Source organism: Orcinus orca, chromosome 3, assembly GCF_937001465.1.
Source record: "Orcinus orca chromosome 3, mOrcOrc1.1, whole genome shotgun sequence".
Lineage (NCBI taxonomy): Eukaryota > Metazoa > Chordata > Mammalia > Artiodactyla > Delphinidae > Orcinus > Orcinus orca.
Genome location: NC_064561.1, coordinates 155,312,246 through 155,326,581, shown reverse-complemented (window position 1 = coordinate 155,326,581; position 14,336 = coordinate 155,312,246). Strand labels below are relative to the sequence as shown.

At 39.8% G+C, this 14,336-nt stretch overlaps 1 protein-coding gene across 1 annotated transcript in view; it reads left to right on the top strand.

Annotated features, from left to right (window-relative positions):
- SLC1A3 (solute carrier family 1 member 3) overlaps positions 1-14,336 on the top strand; it is a 75,333-nt gene that overhangs the window by 15,750 nt on the left and 45,247 nt on the right. Inside the window, exon 3 of the mRNA XM_004265996.3 lies at positions 4,848-4,985. Within this exon, the coding sequence (XP_004266044.1) occupies positions 4,848-4,985 (138 nt within the window). The remainder of the gene's footprint in view (positions 1-4,847; positions 4,986-14,336) is intronic.

Genomic DNA, 14,336 nt, shown 5'->3' with positions numbered 1-14,336 from the left:
GCATGTTTTCATTTACTGTCTTTCCCACCTGTGTTACTGATGGTTTCCAAGGATTAAAATATGTGCACTGGAGGGAAAAGGCAGGCTACTTTAATTAATAAATTCTATATACATTTAGTTAAATCATTCCATGAAAAGGGACTTGGTGTAACCATTTTAAACAGTGACTGATACTAATAACCATATCGTGGGATCCTCAAAAAGTAAGTGGACCTGTGGAAGGTTCCGAAGGTGCCTCTGGGACATCTCTAGCAGATCCAAGGTTAGTACTCAAGTGCTTCTATAATTTGGGGGGTTAGAGATGCTGAAGACCCAGAGGCCAGGTGCATTTGAGAACTGTCTTCAAGCAAGCTAGTGGAAAGAGCACTGGCTTTTGTTTGGAAGCCCCCGGGTCAACCACTTACTAGCTCTGTAACCTTGATCAAGTTAACTAACTCTTGAGTATCAGCATATTCATCTTTAAAATAGATATGATAATACCTACCTCATAAAGTTGCGATGAGGATCACACCACCATTAACACATAGTAAGAGCTCAATAAAAATTGCCCTTCCCCACATAATCTTTCCTAAGCGTAGAAATGGCTCGCTTGATAAACCCAGAGACAGTAAATAAACCAAAGCACAGTCAGGGACAAAACGGATTCAAAGTGTATTTGCAATGTGCTATCACTCTAAACAACTCGTCTCTTCAAAGCACTTGACTTAAAACTATCCCTTATAAATAAATGATGTCATCTTTCTGCAGTTCCTACTATAAAAAAGAGCTTTTAGAAAATGTGGTTTCTGTATTGGAGACGGTAAAGAAACAGAGACATTCTAGGGTAGATGCCAGGACTACACTTCCAAGCAAGACCATCTTGACTGGAAGGAGACAGATGAAAAATTTCACCACCTCTTGAGACTTTGCCTTCTTGACTGTCTTTCTGTTGCTCTGTATCATTAGTAGAGCAGCTATCTTACCAATTTTTTCTGAATTATAATTTAAATGGGTATTTCTGGACTAGGCAGGATCCTACCCACCCTTGAAAATATTGTTGTACATGAATAAATACATTTCTAAAACTGTATTTAGAAAGGGTCTTGTAAAACCAAGCTTGTTCTTAAATTGTTATTTGAAGGATATCTAAAATTCCTACTAGCTTGGTATGGTCAAATTCCAGAAGACCAAAATGAGTTTCTTGGGCTTACTGTGCATATTTTTTGTTACAATTGAATGACAGACGTTTTAATGCATGTAAATAAAAGTCACAAAACATGACCAATGCCAGTGAAAATACATTTGATTGGAAGTAAACTTTATAATATTTATTTTATTCCTTGCATACTTAAGATAAAGCACAGATTTTAGTAACTTGACCTTTATATGAACAAGTAGGAAAGAACCAGATATAACCAGAGCTTTTTATAATTCCTATGTGCTGTTAATACTGTTGTATTGAATAATGTACACTCAAAATTGAAATTAAATACCTTACCCCAAACAGAGTTCCAGGGAGATTAAAGATTTAAGATTTTAAAACCAAGCAAACTATCGAAAAAGGAAAAGTGTATTGAAGATTTCTCAAACTTGGGAGGGTGAGGGAAATTAAAGTTTATAACTCTTGAAGAAATCACTTAATAAAAAAGATGTGTAGACATTATTTGTAGAACACCTGTATATTTTAAGTAATAATATATGGCAAGCAAATTAGAAAAAAACTATAGCAAATATTATTTTAAACATAGGCAAAGGGTAATTATCTCTATTATATAAAGAATCTATACCAAATATACACACACATACATAAACTCTTAAACTATCAGGATTTAGTAAATGACTGGTGAAAATACAATTAGGAGGAATGGTCATCAGATATTAAGTAAATTCAAAAGAAAACTAATATACAGACTATTTACTCATTCAAAAATTCTGCTTCTTTTAACAAGTTTTTATGATAATATTCCATTCCTAGAGGCATGGGAAATAAAGTCTTCTCATTCACTAATGGGGTATTAAACTGCTGGGCCAATCCATTGGGAAAGCAATTTGATAACATGAATTGAGGTAGTCATATGCTTTATTTTTTTTTCTTCCAGTTTTATTGAGGTGTAATTGACATACAGCACTGTATAAGTTTAAGATGTACAGCGTGGGAATTCCCTGGCAGCCCGGTGGTTAGGACTCTGAGCTTTCACTGCTGAGGGCCCGGGTTCAATCCCTGGTCTGGGAACAAAGACCCCGCAAGTCTTGCAGCTCGGCTAAAACAACAACAACAACAACAACAACAACACACACACACACACACACACACACACACACAAAGATGTACTGCATAATGATTTGACTTGCATACATCATGAAATGATTATCACAAAAAGTTTAGTGAAAGTCCATCGACCAATGATTGAACCCATGCCCCCTGCAGTGGAAACACGGAGTCCTAACCACTGGACCACCAGGGAATTCCCAACAGCTTTCATATGCAACGTACAGCAGTGTTAATTCGTCATGTTGTCCATTACATCCCTAGTACTTATTTGTCTTATAACTGGAAGTTTATACCTTTTGACTGCCTTATCCAATTCCTCTCCCCACACACACCCCCTCTTGTAACCACAATTCTGATCTCTATGAGTTTGTTTGTTTTTGAAGTATAATTGACCTACAATACTATGTTAGTTCCTGGTGTACAACACAGTGATTCCATGTCTCTATACATTTCCAAATGATCTTCATGATAAGTCTAGTTACCATTTGTCATTCTACAAAGATATTACATAATTATTGACTATATTCCCCACACTGTACGTTTCATACCCATGACTCATTTATTCTGTAACTGCAAGTTTATACCTCTTAATCTCCCTCACCTATTTCTCTCCTCCCCACAGCTGGTAACCAGATTCTTTAATGCACTGGTTCCCTTTCCCTGAACTACACTAAACAAAATACCTCTAGGTAAAAACCAGCCTTCATATATTCATAATGGTGTTTTTCATAAAAGTAAAAACTGCAAAACAACCAAGTGTTCAACAACAAAAATGGTAGTAAGTAAATTTTGGTACAATCACTGGATCTGCTATCATGAGGCTTAAAAGTGATGTTTATGGTGACTATATATGGAAAAGTATAGTCTGCGTGATCTCTGTGTATTTAACTCTGTAAGAGAACATTCCGGAAAGAAGCTCAGGGAAGCACTAACAGTAGTTGTCTTTGCTCTACTGAAGAGACAGGAAGTATGAAAAGCAGTCAAGAATGTGAGATCTGGGTCCAAACTGCCTGGGTTTCAATCCCAGCTCTGCCACTTGAATGGACGGCTATTTGACTTTGATATGGAAGAGCTGTTGAAATTGGGCATGTTTTAATTTCACTGTTATTAGATTTCTCCATCAGTAAATTGGTGGTAAATTAGTACCTATGTCCTGGGAGTTTTGTGAGGATTAAATATATTGATACTAATACAGGTAAAGCACTAACAACAATGCCTGGCAGATAGAGAGAGCTCAGTCAGTATTAGCTATTTGCTATTTAAATGGTAGAACCAATAAAGGCAGGCTTTTGCTTCCTCTTTTCTACATTTTCCAAATCAACTTTTCTCTCCCGAACATATTACTGTTACATTGGGAAAAAGCAATAAATATTTTTCTGAAGGTCTTGAAAACAGGGTCAGCTGGATTTTCTAGTCATGTAGATTCAACTCGTAATTGGGATATCACGGTATGTAATCAAAGAATGGATACTTCATGTTGCGGGAATCCAAGAATTGAAATTGGAGTTGCAATAACAATTGAAATGAACTTTGTGTCTCATTTCATAAGAAGTTAGGATGGTTCAGTTTCCTTAAAGGACTGCTTGCTTCCTTTGGAAAAACTTGTGTCTACACAGTATTCTCTCTCCTCCCCCAACCTCTAGCCTCTAGACTACTCAGTACTTCTCTATAACTCACATGGTTTAGTAAAATTTTTGAAAATATTTACAATAATGGAATAAGAAAATTTGGGGGGGGCAAAGAAAGTTTATTAGGGAAAGGGGAGAAGGAGTAAATTATTCAGTACATCTGTTAATTTCTGAACATTTCCAAAGGTACCAAGCATAATTTGATTTACCTATAATCATTTAAATATTTTTTGAAGTTCCAGGAGCAGAATCAAATTAAGGGGAAAATTGCTTTCTCTTTCCCTTATTATCCCCTAAGTTTTCAGGGAAAACTTTTGGAAAAAGTCTCTGCTAATTTTGTAGTCTTCTTTTGCCAGCAACTAGCAAGTCTGTACAATATAGTTGCCAAGGCAATATCGGGACCATGTAGACAGAAGGTGTGGTGTGTAGACAGGGAGATGATGAAAATGGATTAACAGTGTGAACAAGAGGAGGTTTTTTTTAATTGTAAAAAATAAAATTACACTACCCTTTATAAGTGGTTATGCCAGCCGTTCTAACATCTGTTGTTACAAAAGAACTTCATTATAATAAGCCTTTTTTTTTTTTCCTATATTGCCTTGTGCGTGGATACGTGATTTGTTTCCTAGATATGCCCCCTTTATGACTGTGTCCTGGGCCATGTCAAAACTGGTTCCCCTGCATGCAAGTTAGACAAAGAAATTTTTCATTTGCTAAGACCAGGAACATTTTTTCTCTAAGTTCTACTCGAAGCCCTGAATTCAGCCAGACCCTTCCAGACTATGATTGAAAAGACAGGCACACCCCTTGCTCCAAAGTGGCACAAATATTTGCTGCTTAAATAAATCGAGTCTCCTTAGACAGGAGTGATAGTCGGCCAAATGCTTGCTTATTTTTCTACGATTGTTACAGTTTCGAAAAAGACTCAACTTTTCTTCTTTGTTTTGTTTTTGTTTTTTCTCCTGCAGGTACAATCCTTGGATTTACCCTCCGACCATACAAAATGAGCTACCGGGAAGTCAAATACTTCTCCTTTCCCGGGGAACTTCTGATGAGGATGTTACAGATGCTGGTGTTACCACTAATCATCTCCAGTCTCGTCACAGGTACCCTATGCAGTTTTGTTCTGTTTTTTTCATGTGTGCTTATTGCAAAAGATCGCTTAGAAAAACAAACGCTTTAGGTTTCTGCTGGATGCATGCTCTGTTCTAGAAAATAAAAGTCCCTTCAAAATGATGGAAAGGAGGCTTTAGTAATGCATGAATGATTATAACTCTCGTATTTTACCAATCACAAGAGGAAACGGATTTGAACCGCCATGTAATCTGGTCTGCCTCACTACAAAAGAGGCGCACTGCTAAACACTACACAACCAGCCTTCTCTGCCCACAGCGATGTAGTTGACAACAGCGTACAACAGGTCTGTTTTCTCACCCTCTTATCCCACCCAGATAACATCTGGTTGGACAGCCTATTAGCTATTGATGCAAGAATGCTTGTTCTCAGAGCCACCACGACTTGAGCGGGAGCCTTCTTGGAAGCCTCATCAAGAGGTAATGCCCACAACACACTCACCAACTCTGCTGCCACCAACACTGTATCTTTTCCTGGTGAACCCGCATGATTTCGTTCCCTTCTCCATTGTCCCCCACCCCCGTTGCCTTTTACGCTGGTGGGAGAATGGGGAGGGGGTGGGAGATTTTCCCCATCCAGATATTTTGTCAGTTGACACTTGGATTTTCAAGGCACGGAAGCTTTGCAGGATAGGATTCTTATTTTCTGTGAACGCGAAATAACGATTTACGCCTGCATGGGAAATGGTTGAAGAGTCACTGGTACCTGTGATTGGAGAATACAAACAGAACCAAGCAGTTTTAGAAAACTCTTCTCTTTCCCCACAGCACATCTCTGACTTGGAGAAGGAATGTCCATAGACACTGCCCCAGCAGGATGGTTTCTGAGTTTGTAGCTAAAACCCAGAACTCAGGTATTACTGGCCCTGTTTTCTCTTCCGTCTTTGGCTTACTGCCGACCCTTAGGCAGATCGTTCTGTGGCTCCGAGCATCTCTCCCCCCGCCCAGGGAGTTCTCAAGGATATTTATAATCGCCTTTCAAGATCTCTGTGTAATAAGAACAACATAGGACAACTCAAAAGTCTTGGGGCAAGATTCTGACTGCTCTATGCCTTGGAGGGCTGGCCATTACTTGGACAGAAACTATGTCAGTTTGTTTTTTTTTCAGCGCCTTGCAGATCTCTGCTGGCTTCTACTTGTTCAGGTCTTCAAACAAGTGATTGCATGTACATAAAGCTTCCATTGGAGGATGAGGTGTCCATAAAACAATCAAGTAGTCAGAATGATTTGGGGCACTTGTTTTTGAAACTGGCCTGGCCCATTGCTGACCAGAGGTAATCACAGCGGCCACGATTCTTATCACAGAAGCTAAATTCATGCTGACGTGAGGGCACATCCTCATTATCTATGTGCTGCCATTTTCCTGGGAAACAAGTTCTTGCAGAAGCACTTAGAGGACAGAACTCACATCCACTATTTTGTTTAATGGTACAGGGAGTCCCTTCCCACCATCCCTACTGGCTGGAGTCTGAATTGAGTACCTGCAGTTTTTCTGGATGCAAACTGTGGGGTTTTGGGTTCCTTTATACTGTCTCTTCAAGGGTGAGAACAGTGTTTAGAGGTTTCTGCTTTCTGGCAATTGTGCTGAAAGTCCCACTGTGCTACAGTGGGTTTTATAAGAGGAAAGCCCTCGTTTGGTACAACTAGAGGAAATATTAGCTCCCTTTAGTAGCAATCCGAGTTAACAGTTATTTGAAGTGGAATTTCCTGGTATTTTCTAATACTTAATACATCAACTTTGTTGAAGGAATAAGAGCTTTCGTTGAGTAATTTTTCTGGGAAAAAAGATAACCCACTATGATGCAATCCCTCTGCATGGTTAAAAAGAAATTGTGCGTAAACCTTGGAGAAATTATCAACATTTATAATATTGGCGTTAAAGAGAAAGGAATTATAAGCTGCAAACAACCAGTATAAAATGAACTTTTAAAATGTAACCTAATTGCAAGTTGGGAATGCTGCCACTAGGGACCATTAAAAGAGTGTCAGCTCTTTTCCAGGACTGTTAAGAGAAGCGGCTTAATTTAGCTTGCCAAAGATCTTTTTAAGGTGTTGGTCTCAAAGGAATAATTTCCAAGGTACATGGTAATTTAGATATTCATGATCAACTGGAATGAGTGATAGATTCCATAAGAATTTCTTTCATGGTTTTAAGTACAGGGATTCTAAACCAAAGCAGGGTGTGACTCAGTGTGAATGAGGGGGGGGGGGACTTTTGCAAAGTACACACACCCCAGGGGATCCCTGTATGTGTTGGGAAGCATTATTGGAGAATGTGCTGGGAGACAACAAAGTCAGGGTCCACTATTTTAGAATGGAAAAGCAAACTCAGATGCCTCCAGTGGCCAAGCGGGCGACGTATATACATGAAGCTGCCCTTTCAGGCTACTTTTTGTTTTCCTACCTAATAGAGTCATGGATACAGAGAAATATTTCTCTTTGACAGGAGAGGTAACAGAGATGAGTGTGATGATAAATGGAAAGTGACCCGCTGCAGAATAGCGTAGACAAAGGGAGGCAAGATTGTGACCTGAAAACTATCAGCTCCAGCCAATTGTTGCCATGTGTCAGCAAGGGCCAGATCTTCCAATTTTTCAAAAGAATCCAGAAATCCAAAAATTGATAAGAACCTAGATTTTCAAACATTGACATAATTAACATCTGCAGGCTCAATCCATCCCTTGGGCTACCAATACTGGAACTCAGGTTTCAATGTCAGTGTTATTAATTATAAGAAATGCACTGATAGATTTGGGCACCCATCAGGCTATCTCTGGGTTTCATATGTTGCCTCATTCCACTGTTGGCAGTTCCATATCGAAGCTTAACTCAACATGGAATCAGCTACTGAACACCACATTTATTGTCTACTAAACAAATAACTGTTGGAAAACTTCTCCTCCACCTTCTGGGTATTACCATGTTGTGTCCTAGCCACGTTGGCCTTTTCTGCGCTCGACAGGAACACGAGAACTCAGCACTCTTAAGTTCAAAAGTCCCAGGGTCTGTGCAGACAGAAGCTGAAATGCATGAAACCCTTATTGCATGATTTCCATTTGGCATTTTGTTTTAGAAGGTTCTGTACATTTAATCACATTTAAACTCTGAGACATTGAAGTTACGTTTTCATAGTTGGAACATCCCTGTTGGTGAATTGTGGCACTAGACCCCCTGTAAGCCATGTTCTCCTTTTTCTGAATTTGAAATTTTCAATCCTTCCAAACATCCTTGGTGTGTATTAGCATTCCAGAAGCTGCCAGAGAGAAGCTGGAGAAAGCCTAATGGCTAGATTTGCACTCAAGTACCTATTTTTTTGAACAAGAAGAATACTTGTATGCCAACATACCGCACAATAAAATAGGGGATTGGCACCAATTTCTATTGATTTGGTCAAGATAAGAAGCCAGACTAGATATTTCATGCCAGAATTATGAGTTGGCTCGGCTGACTTAACCCTGATGAAATTCACTAGATAATAATTAAACTCCATTTCAGGTTGCTCTGTGTAGACGTAACCATCACCTCCTCCTTACTTTAGAATTTTTTCAGAAAACTAGTGCTTTCTTCTTTTCTCATTCTAAGTGTGCCTTCCTTCTCAATCACTTACCTTGAAAGGAATCCTCCGTGTCTCCAGTTTTCTGGAAGGGGGATGCATCCCTTTTGACAAACATCTTCCAAATCTATAGACCAATGAACTCAATGGATTGTGGGACTTAACTGTAGTTGAAGCCAACAAGCTACACTCAGCAAAAGGCTCTCTTACCTGAGAAAATAAAAGTACAGACAATAAATGGTGTACCTCAAAGTATGGCCCTTAGTGTCAGAGAAATGACAGTTACAATAAAAATAATCTAAAATTTTGTCATTTCCCTTAACACAAGAGGGCAAAAAATGAGCTAGGCAATTCTTAGTATTTGGACATGTGAAAGGTTTGTGAAGGCCTTGCAAAAATGAAAGCCAAAATCACACAAGAAAAATTTAATATTTTAAACTATTCATTGTCATGACTCAGGGATATAGCTGAGGCCTTTGTGAAATACCCCAGGCATCTATGTACAAGAAAAGGGACTGTAGATTTCCTTCCTTTCTTCCCCCACACATACATTTCATTGAAGGAGGGAAAAAAAAAATCCATCTCGGGTAGGGAGGAGTTTCTTTGGGCCTCCTTTTCATTCTCTGTAAAACGAAGGTGTTAATGGTACCTATGTCATGGGTCTGTTGTTCTGAGGATTTATGCCTGGTACACAGTATGTGCTCAATTAATGGTAGTTATTGGCATTCAGAGTAGCAGCAGTGAGAGCTGTCCTGGTCCACATTGTGTAAGTGAAAATTCTAGAAGAAGAAGAGAGCTTCAGTTCAGGGGCATGTAACTAAGCCTCCAGATTCCTCACGTCTCGTATGTCTGTGATCCTTACAGCTATCAGTTTCCTATTAAAGGTAAATTAAAGAAACCATGAGTAATGGAGTAACAGCACAGGAAAATTCCTTCCTCTCTACTGGAAGGGATTGGTTTTTGCCCTGCAGTGAGGGATGGGATGACCTTATCACAGCTGCATAATTCTAAATATTATCATTGGTTATACAACTGCCCGGTCTTTCCTGAGAAACTTAGCCCCAGTGTGTGGCACCCTGGAATCCACAGGGCAGCAAATTCCACGTGCTGCTTACATGCCGAAAGCGGCTAATCAAAACGTTGACAAACTGAGTCTGTCTCAACACTCGAACACACTTCATGGCAGCCTGGAAACAAGGTACCGAGAAAGCAGCTTCAGCCCAGCTCATTTGAAGCCAACCATTGGCCCCGCTTTATTTTCTATCTCCATCTGTTTACAAATGTGGGAAGGGAGGCTAAATAACATCCCTCTAGAGGGAGAGGTTGTAAGATCTAATGGGAAGACCCATCTGAGGGCTAAAGAGATCACCTGGCTTTTTTGCATCCTATAGAAAGGAAATCTGGGAAATTAAATGCTTTTTATTTATTTTTAGTGGATTTGGGTTTTGGTAAAGCATAGACAAATTTATTTAAGTCTAGCTGTCCCAGAAAATGTCTACCATTCTGTCGCAGACAATTTCATTCACTAAGCACTTGTTGAGCTTTTTTACGAACCAGCCACTTTTCTAGGACCTGAGGGTCCCAAATGAGGAAGACAAGACCCCTGACCTCAAGGAGTTCAGAGTCTGGTTGGGAGATAGACTCATGATTGCAGCGTCACGGGAACAGTGACCCAGGGAAGAAGAGCCCAGTGGAGGACAAAGTAGGGACTGAGTATCAGGCCATCCCTCTTCCTGAGTCTCCAGTTTTCAGGCTCCCCAGTCAGCAGCTTGTTGTTGCTTTCCTCACACCTGGCTCACCGTTAAACACGGTAAGAGCCAGAGGGGGGTGCCCCGTGACGTTCCCAGCAAAAGTAACCCCGGGGAACATAGCCTCACAGATGGGAAGTCAGAGGGAAGAGGCACCTAACAGGGTTTCAGCCACAGAAACTTTCCCTTTCAGAGCAGAGCCACTCAGCTTTCAGGAGGAGAGACAGGAGACTGAGGCTGTCCAAACTGGAAGGCAGAGAGAGGTGACGATATGCATCCCGATGCCCAGGACAGGAGTCCCCTCTCCAGCACCCCGGAAGGTGGCCATCAGCTACCTCCTGAAGGTTTCATGCTTAGGTGGTCCGAACTTGAGTTGCACTTGTCTCCTGCGAGGTCCACCTAGTGGTACTAATTGTGCCCCATGGAGCACAGTTCTTCAGCCAGTTTCAAGAGGGCATCTGAGCACAGCCTAGAATTTCTCTCCCAGTTCTTCTCATGTGCCCAGTCCTTCTAGGCCCCTTACCAACGGGGTTGCCCTCTCGTGAATCCCATTGTTTTCCCAGAATTGAACCCAGAGCTCCAGGTGTCACGTGACTGGGTAGGGAGAGTCACCAGGAACCAATCCTCTGCTAATACCAGCTGGGGTTGGGTCAGCTGCAACAAACCACTGGCTCAGAGGGGTTCAGCCTGTGGTAACCTAACCCCTCAGAATTGAACGTTTATGGAAAAACTTTTGTGGTAAAAATGGAACAGTTCTTGAATTGAAAGATCAGAAGCCCCAGGCTCAAGGCTTTGTGTGAGATTTGACTTTCCAGAAGGCTTGGGGTTCTATGAGCTGGGATTTTTTTTTTTTTTTTTTTTTTTTTTGGCCACACGGCTTGTGGGATCTTAGTTACCCAACCAGGGATTGAACCCAGGCCCTCAGCAGTGAAAGCACGGAGTCTTAACCACTGGACTGCCAGGGAATTCCTGGGAATTTTTATCTGTGAATTTCAGCAGCTTCAATGTAGCCTGTGGTTTTGATCGGTTCTGGTTTGTAAGACATTTTTGAAAGTTTCTTTAATAAAATTAACAAGAAAGAAAAAGCTAAAACTTCTTTTAAAATTAAATTATTCTCTAAGAAAAATAAGATTTTTTCCCCCTATGTTACCAATTTGGTGATTTCTTTCAAACTACTGTGGAACTACAGGTCTGTGGGCCGTGTTGGAAAGAGATGCTTTTCTTCTGCTGATATGATAATGGCTTTCAGTAGAGCAATGATGGATCCTGATGAATTCTGACTGGAGATTTGTGCTTAAGGACCCTCACAGACACCCAGTCTATTGACTTTGATTTGAATGGACTTCTGCTAGGAGAACTGCTCACCTTGGGAATGACTAGGAACCTGCATTCCATTACAAAAGACTTCTGTGTGTCCCATAAAGCCAAGTAAAAAGATGCTGGAGTTTCTACCAGCAGAAAGAGACAGACATAGAGATAGAGAGAAAGAGAGAAGGTTCTGTAGCCAGACAAGGCTTTCTGTGGCAATGCCATGGGTTGTATGTCTGCAGGGGACAGTACGCCATCTTCCCTCTGTTCCGTGTTTAGTGAGTATTTCATGATAAGCAGAAAGAAGGCTTTGGGGTGACGGTATTCTCTGCTGAAGGATTGATCTGCTGGAATGATCCAGCCGATTCTGAGTCTGGGTAGAATCTAGGTTCTCAAGCCTTATGTTTGTGCAGATTTATTTCTCTAGGCAAGATAATCTTCTTTTTAGCTTCTTCATGGAGATCTTTGTAATAACCCCAGCTCCCCAGGCTGGAGGCCAGCGCACTACCCGTAATTGCACTTGTTTTGCTAACCCAGCAACATCTACATTATCAGTTAGTACTGCTTTCAACTGTCCATTTCCTGCACTCCCTCGTATGGGGAAATAGGTTTTGCTGTCTTTCTATTTAATTTTTTAAACAATTACTTGAGTTTCCATCTGAGTTTTCCTCAGAGGGAAGAAACTTCCCCTAAATTACCAAGGGGGTTTCCTCTCACAGGGCACTGGATGAAGGGAGGCCAGTGTCTGAGCTCTGTGGTGCTGGGGACAAGTAAACAAGTCAGAAGAAGCTCCTGGCTAATCATTTAGAAAGAATTCTGTAAGAGCATGATGGCAAGATGATTGTAGGCCTCCTAGATCCAACCTGTTGAGATGATATTTATATTACCAGGACCTGTCAGTGCTGTTGCGGGGGTGGGGGGTGATAAACACACACACACAATCTTGTGTCATCTATAATACCCCCGGACCCTCTCCCCCACCTATACTCCTTCCCACCACTGGATTATTTTGAAGCAAGTACGAGATACTTCATTATGTTTCTAAAAGCAAAGAACACGTAAGACAGGAATAATATTTTAAGATGATTTTAACTTGTTTCATGTTTCTTTAATGTTCTACACACACACACCCCCCACACACACACCAAGAGTTGTCAGTCACCTAAAGAAAGCGTTGCCAACCAAGCTCTTTACTTTCTTTCCGTTTGTGGTATAAACTTCTCTACCAGTGCTTTACGTTAATTACCAATGCTTCCAGAGAGCACGATGCGTCTCTATCTAGTAGGAGATAATGCAATAAAATGTCGATGCTATGACATTTGGGAACACGGTTTTTCATTATAGCACAATATGAATATGGGTATGTGCACACATAGCTTTGCATGTTTGTTTTTTCCAAAGCTCTTCTGACTCTGAAAAGTACTACAGTCTGACTGTTGCCTCTACTCTTTTTAATTTGCAACTTTTCCAGAATTTCTTTCTGTACTTTAAGGTTTCTCAACTACATCACGTCTCCTTAACCTGTAATTTGAATGCACTGTTCTCAAAGGAGTTTGTGCTAAGAGCTGAAGTTTCATTATTTTAAAACGAACTTTCCTAAAGAATATTGCAAAATTTTCCTAAATTGATACATACCATAAAATCCTTAATATCAGCATACCCTACCTACACAGTAAGTATTTATTTTTTTAAAAAAAGATGGAAACATTAGTAGCTTCGATACTGGAATCTTGCTGTAGTTTTAAATTTTAGAATATAATTTGGCAGTCTTACCTTGGGACCTGTGCTTAATGACATATCTGAAAGCATTCCTTTGGCATGCTTAGGCTTAGAGCCAGACATTAATGTAGTAGTTCTTAAACATATTTAAGAATAATAAACTGGAAATTCATAACAATAACACTCACGGGTACATTCAAAACGTTTACATATTAAATGATGTAGGAACACATTTACTGTGAGAGAATATGACTCTTAGTCAGTATGAGAACAAAACTATAAGCATATTTCCATGAATAGTATAAGCTATTAAATCTAAGCATGATGGACAATTTCAAAATTTCTAATATCACTTAGGCATTATATTTCATAATTTTTAGCCCCTTTTTTGCCAGTATTCACATGAGTAGACGCAAGAAACACTTATGAAAAATTTATAGGGAAAAATCTTAGAATTGAAAGAATTCAATCTATTGACTTTATTCATTTTTTTTCCCTCTGAACTGGACACATGGCATCATTATTTGATTTTAGCAGAAAACAGATATTCTATGGAAAGATGGCTAATGTCAGTATATAATTTCCCATTAAATAAATACCTGAACACTAACTTAACACCTACCAAGTAAGGTCAAGAGCCTGAAAAGTGCTGTATAAATCACATAAGCATATTTGGATATATAGAAGTGTGTATCAGACTTTCAACTGCTATAGACATCCTTGTTGTCAGACTTTGCCCTCTCCCACTAACTTCCCCTGTTCCTTGTTCCTTGGAATGATAGACATCTATTTTACAATAGAAAGAGAGGGGCTTTTATTTATATGGAGTCCCTAAAATTATTTCTTGGTATTGGTAGACTTAGATTTATCTTATTTTCAAGATGGTTTTTATTTTTTTAACAGTTTTTTTGAAATATAATTCACGTGCATACAGTTTACCCATATTAAGTGTATAATTCAATGGCTTTTAGTGTATTCACGGAGTTGTGCATCTGT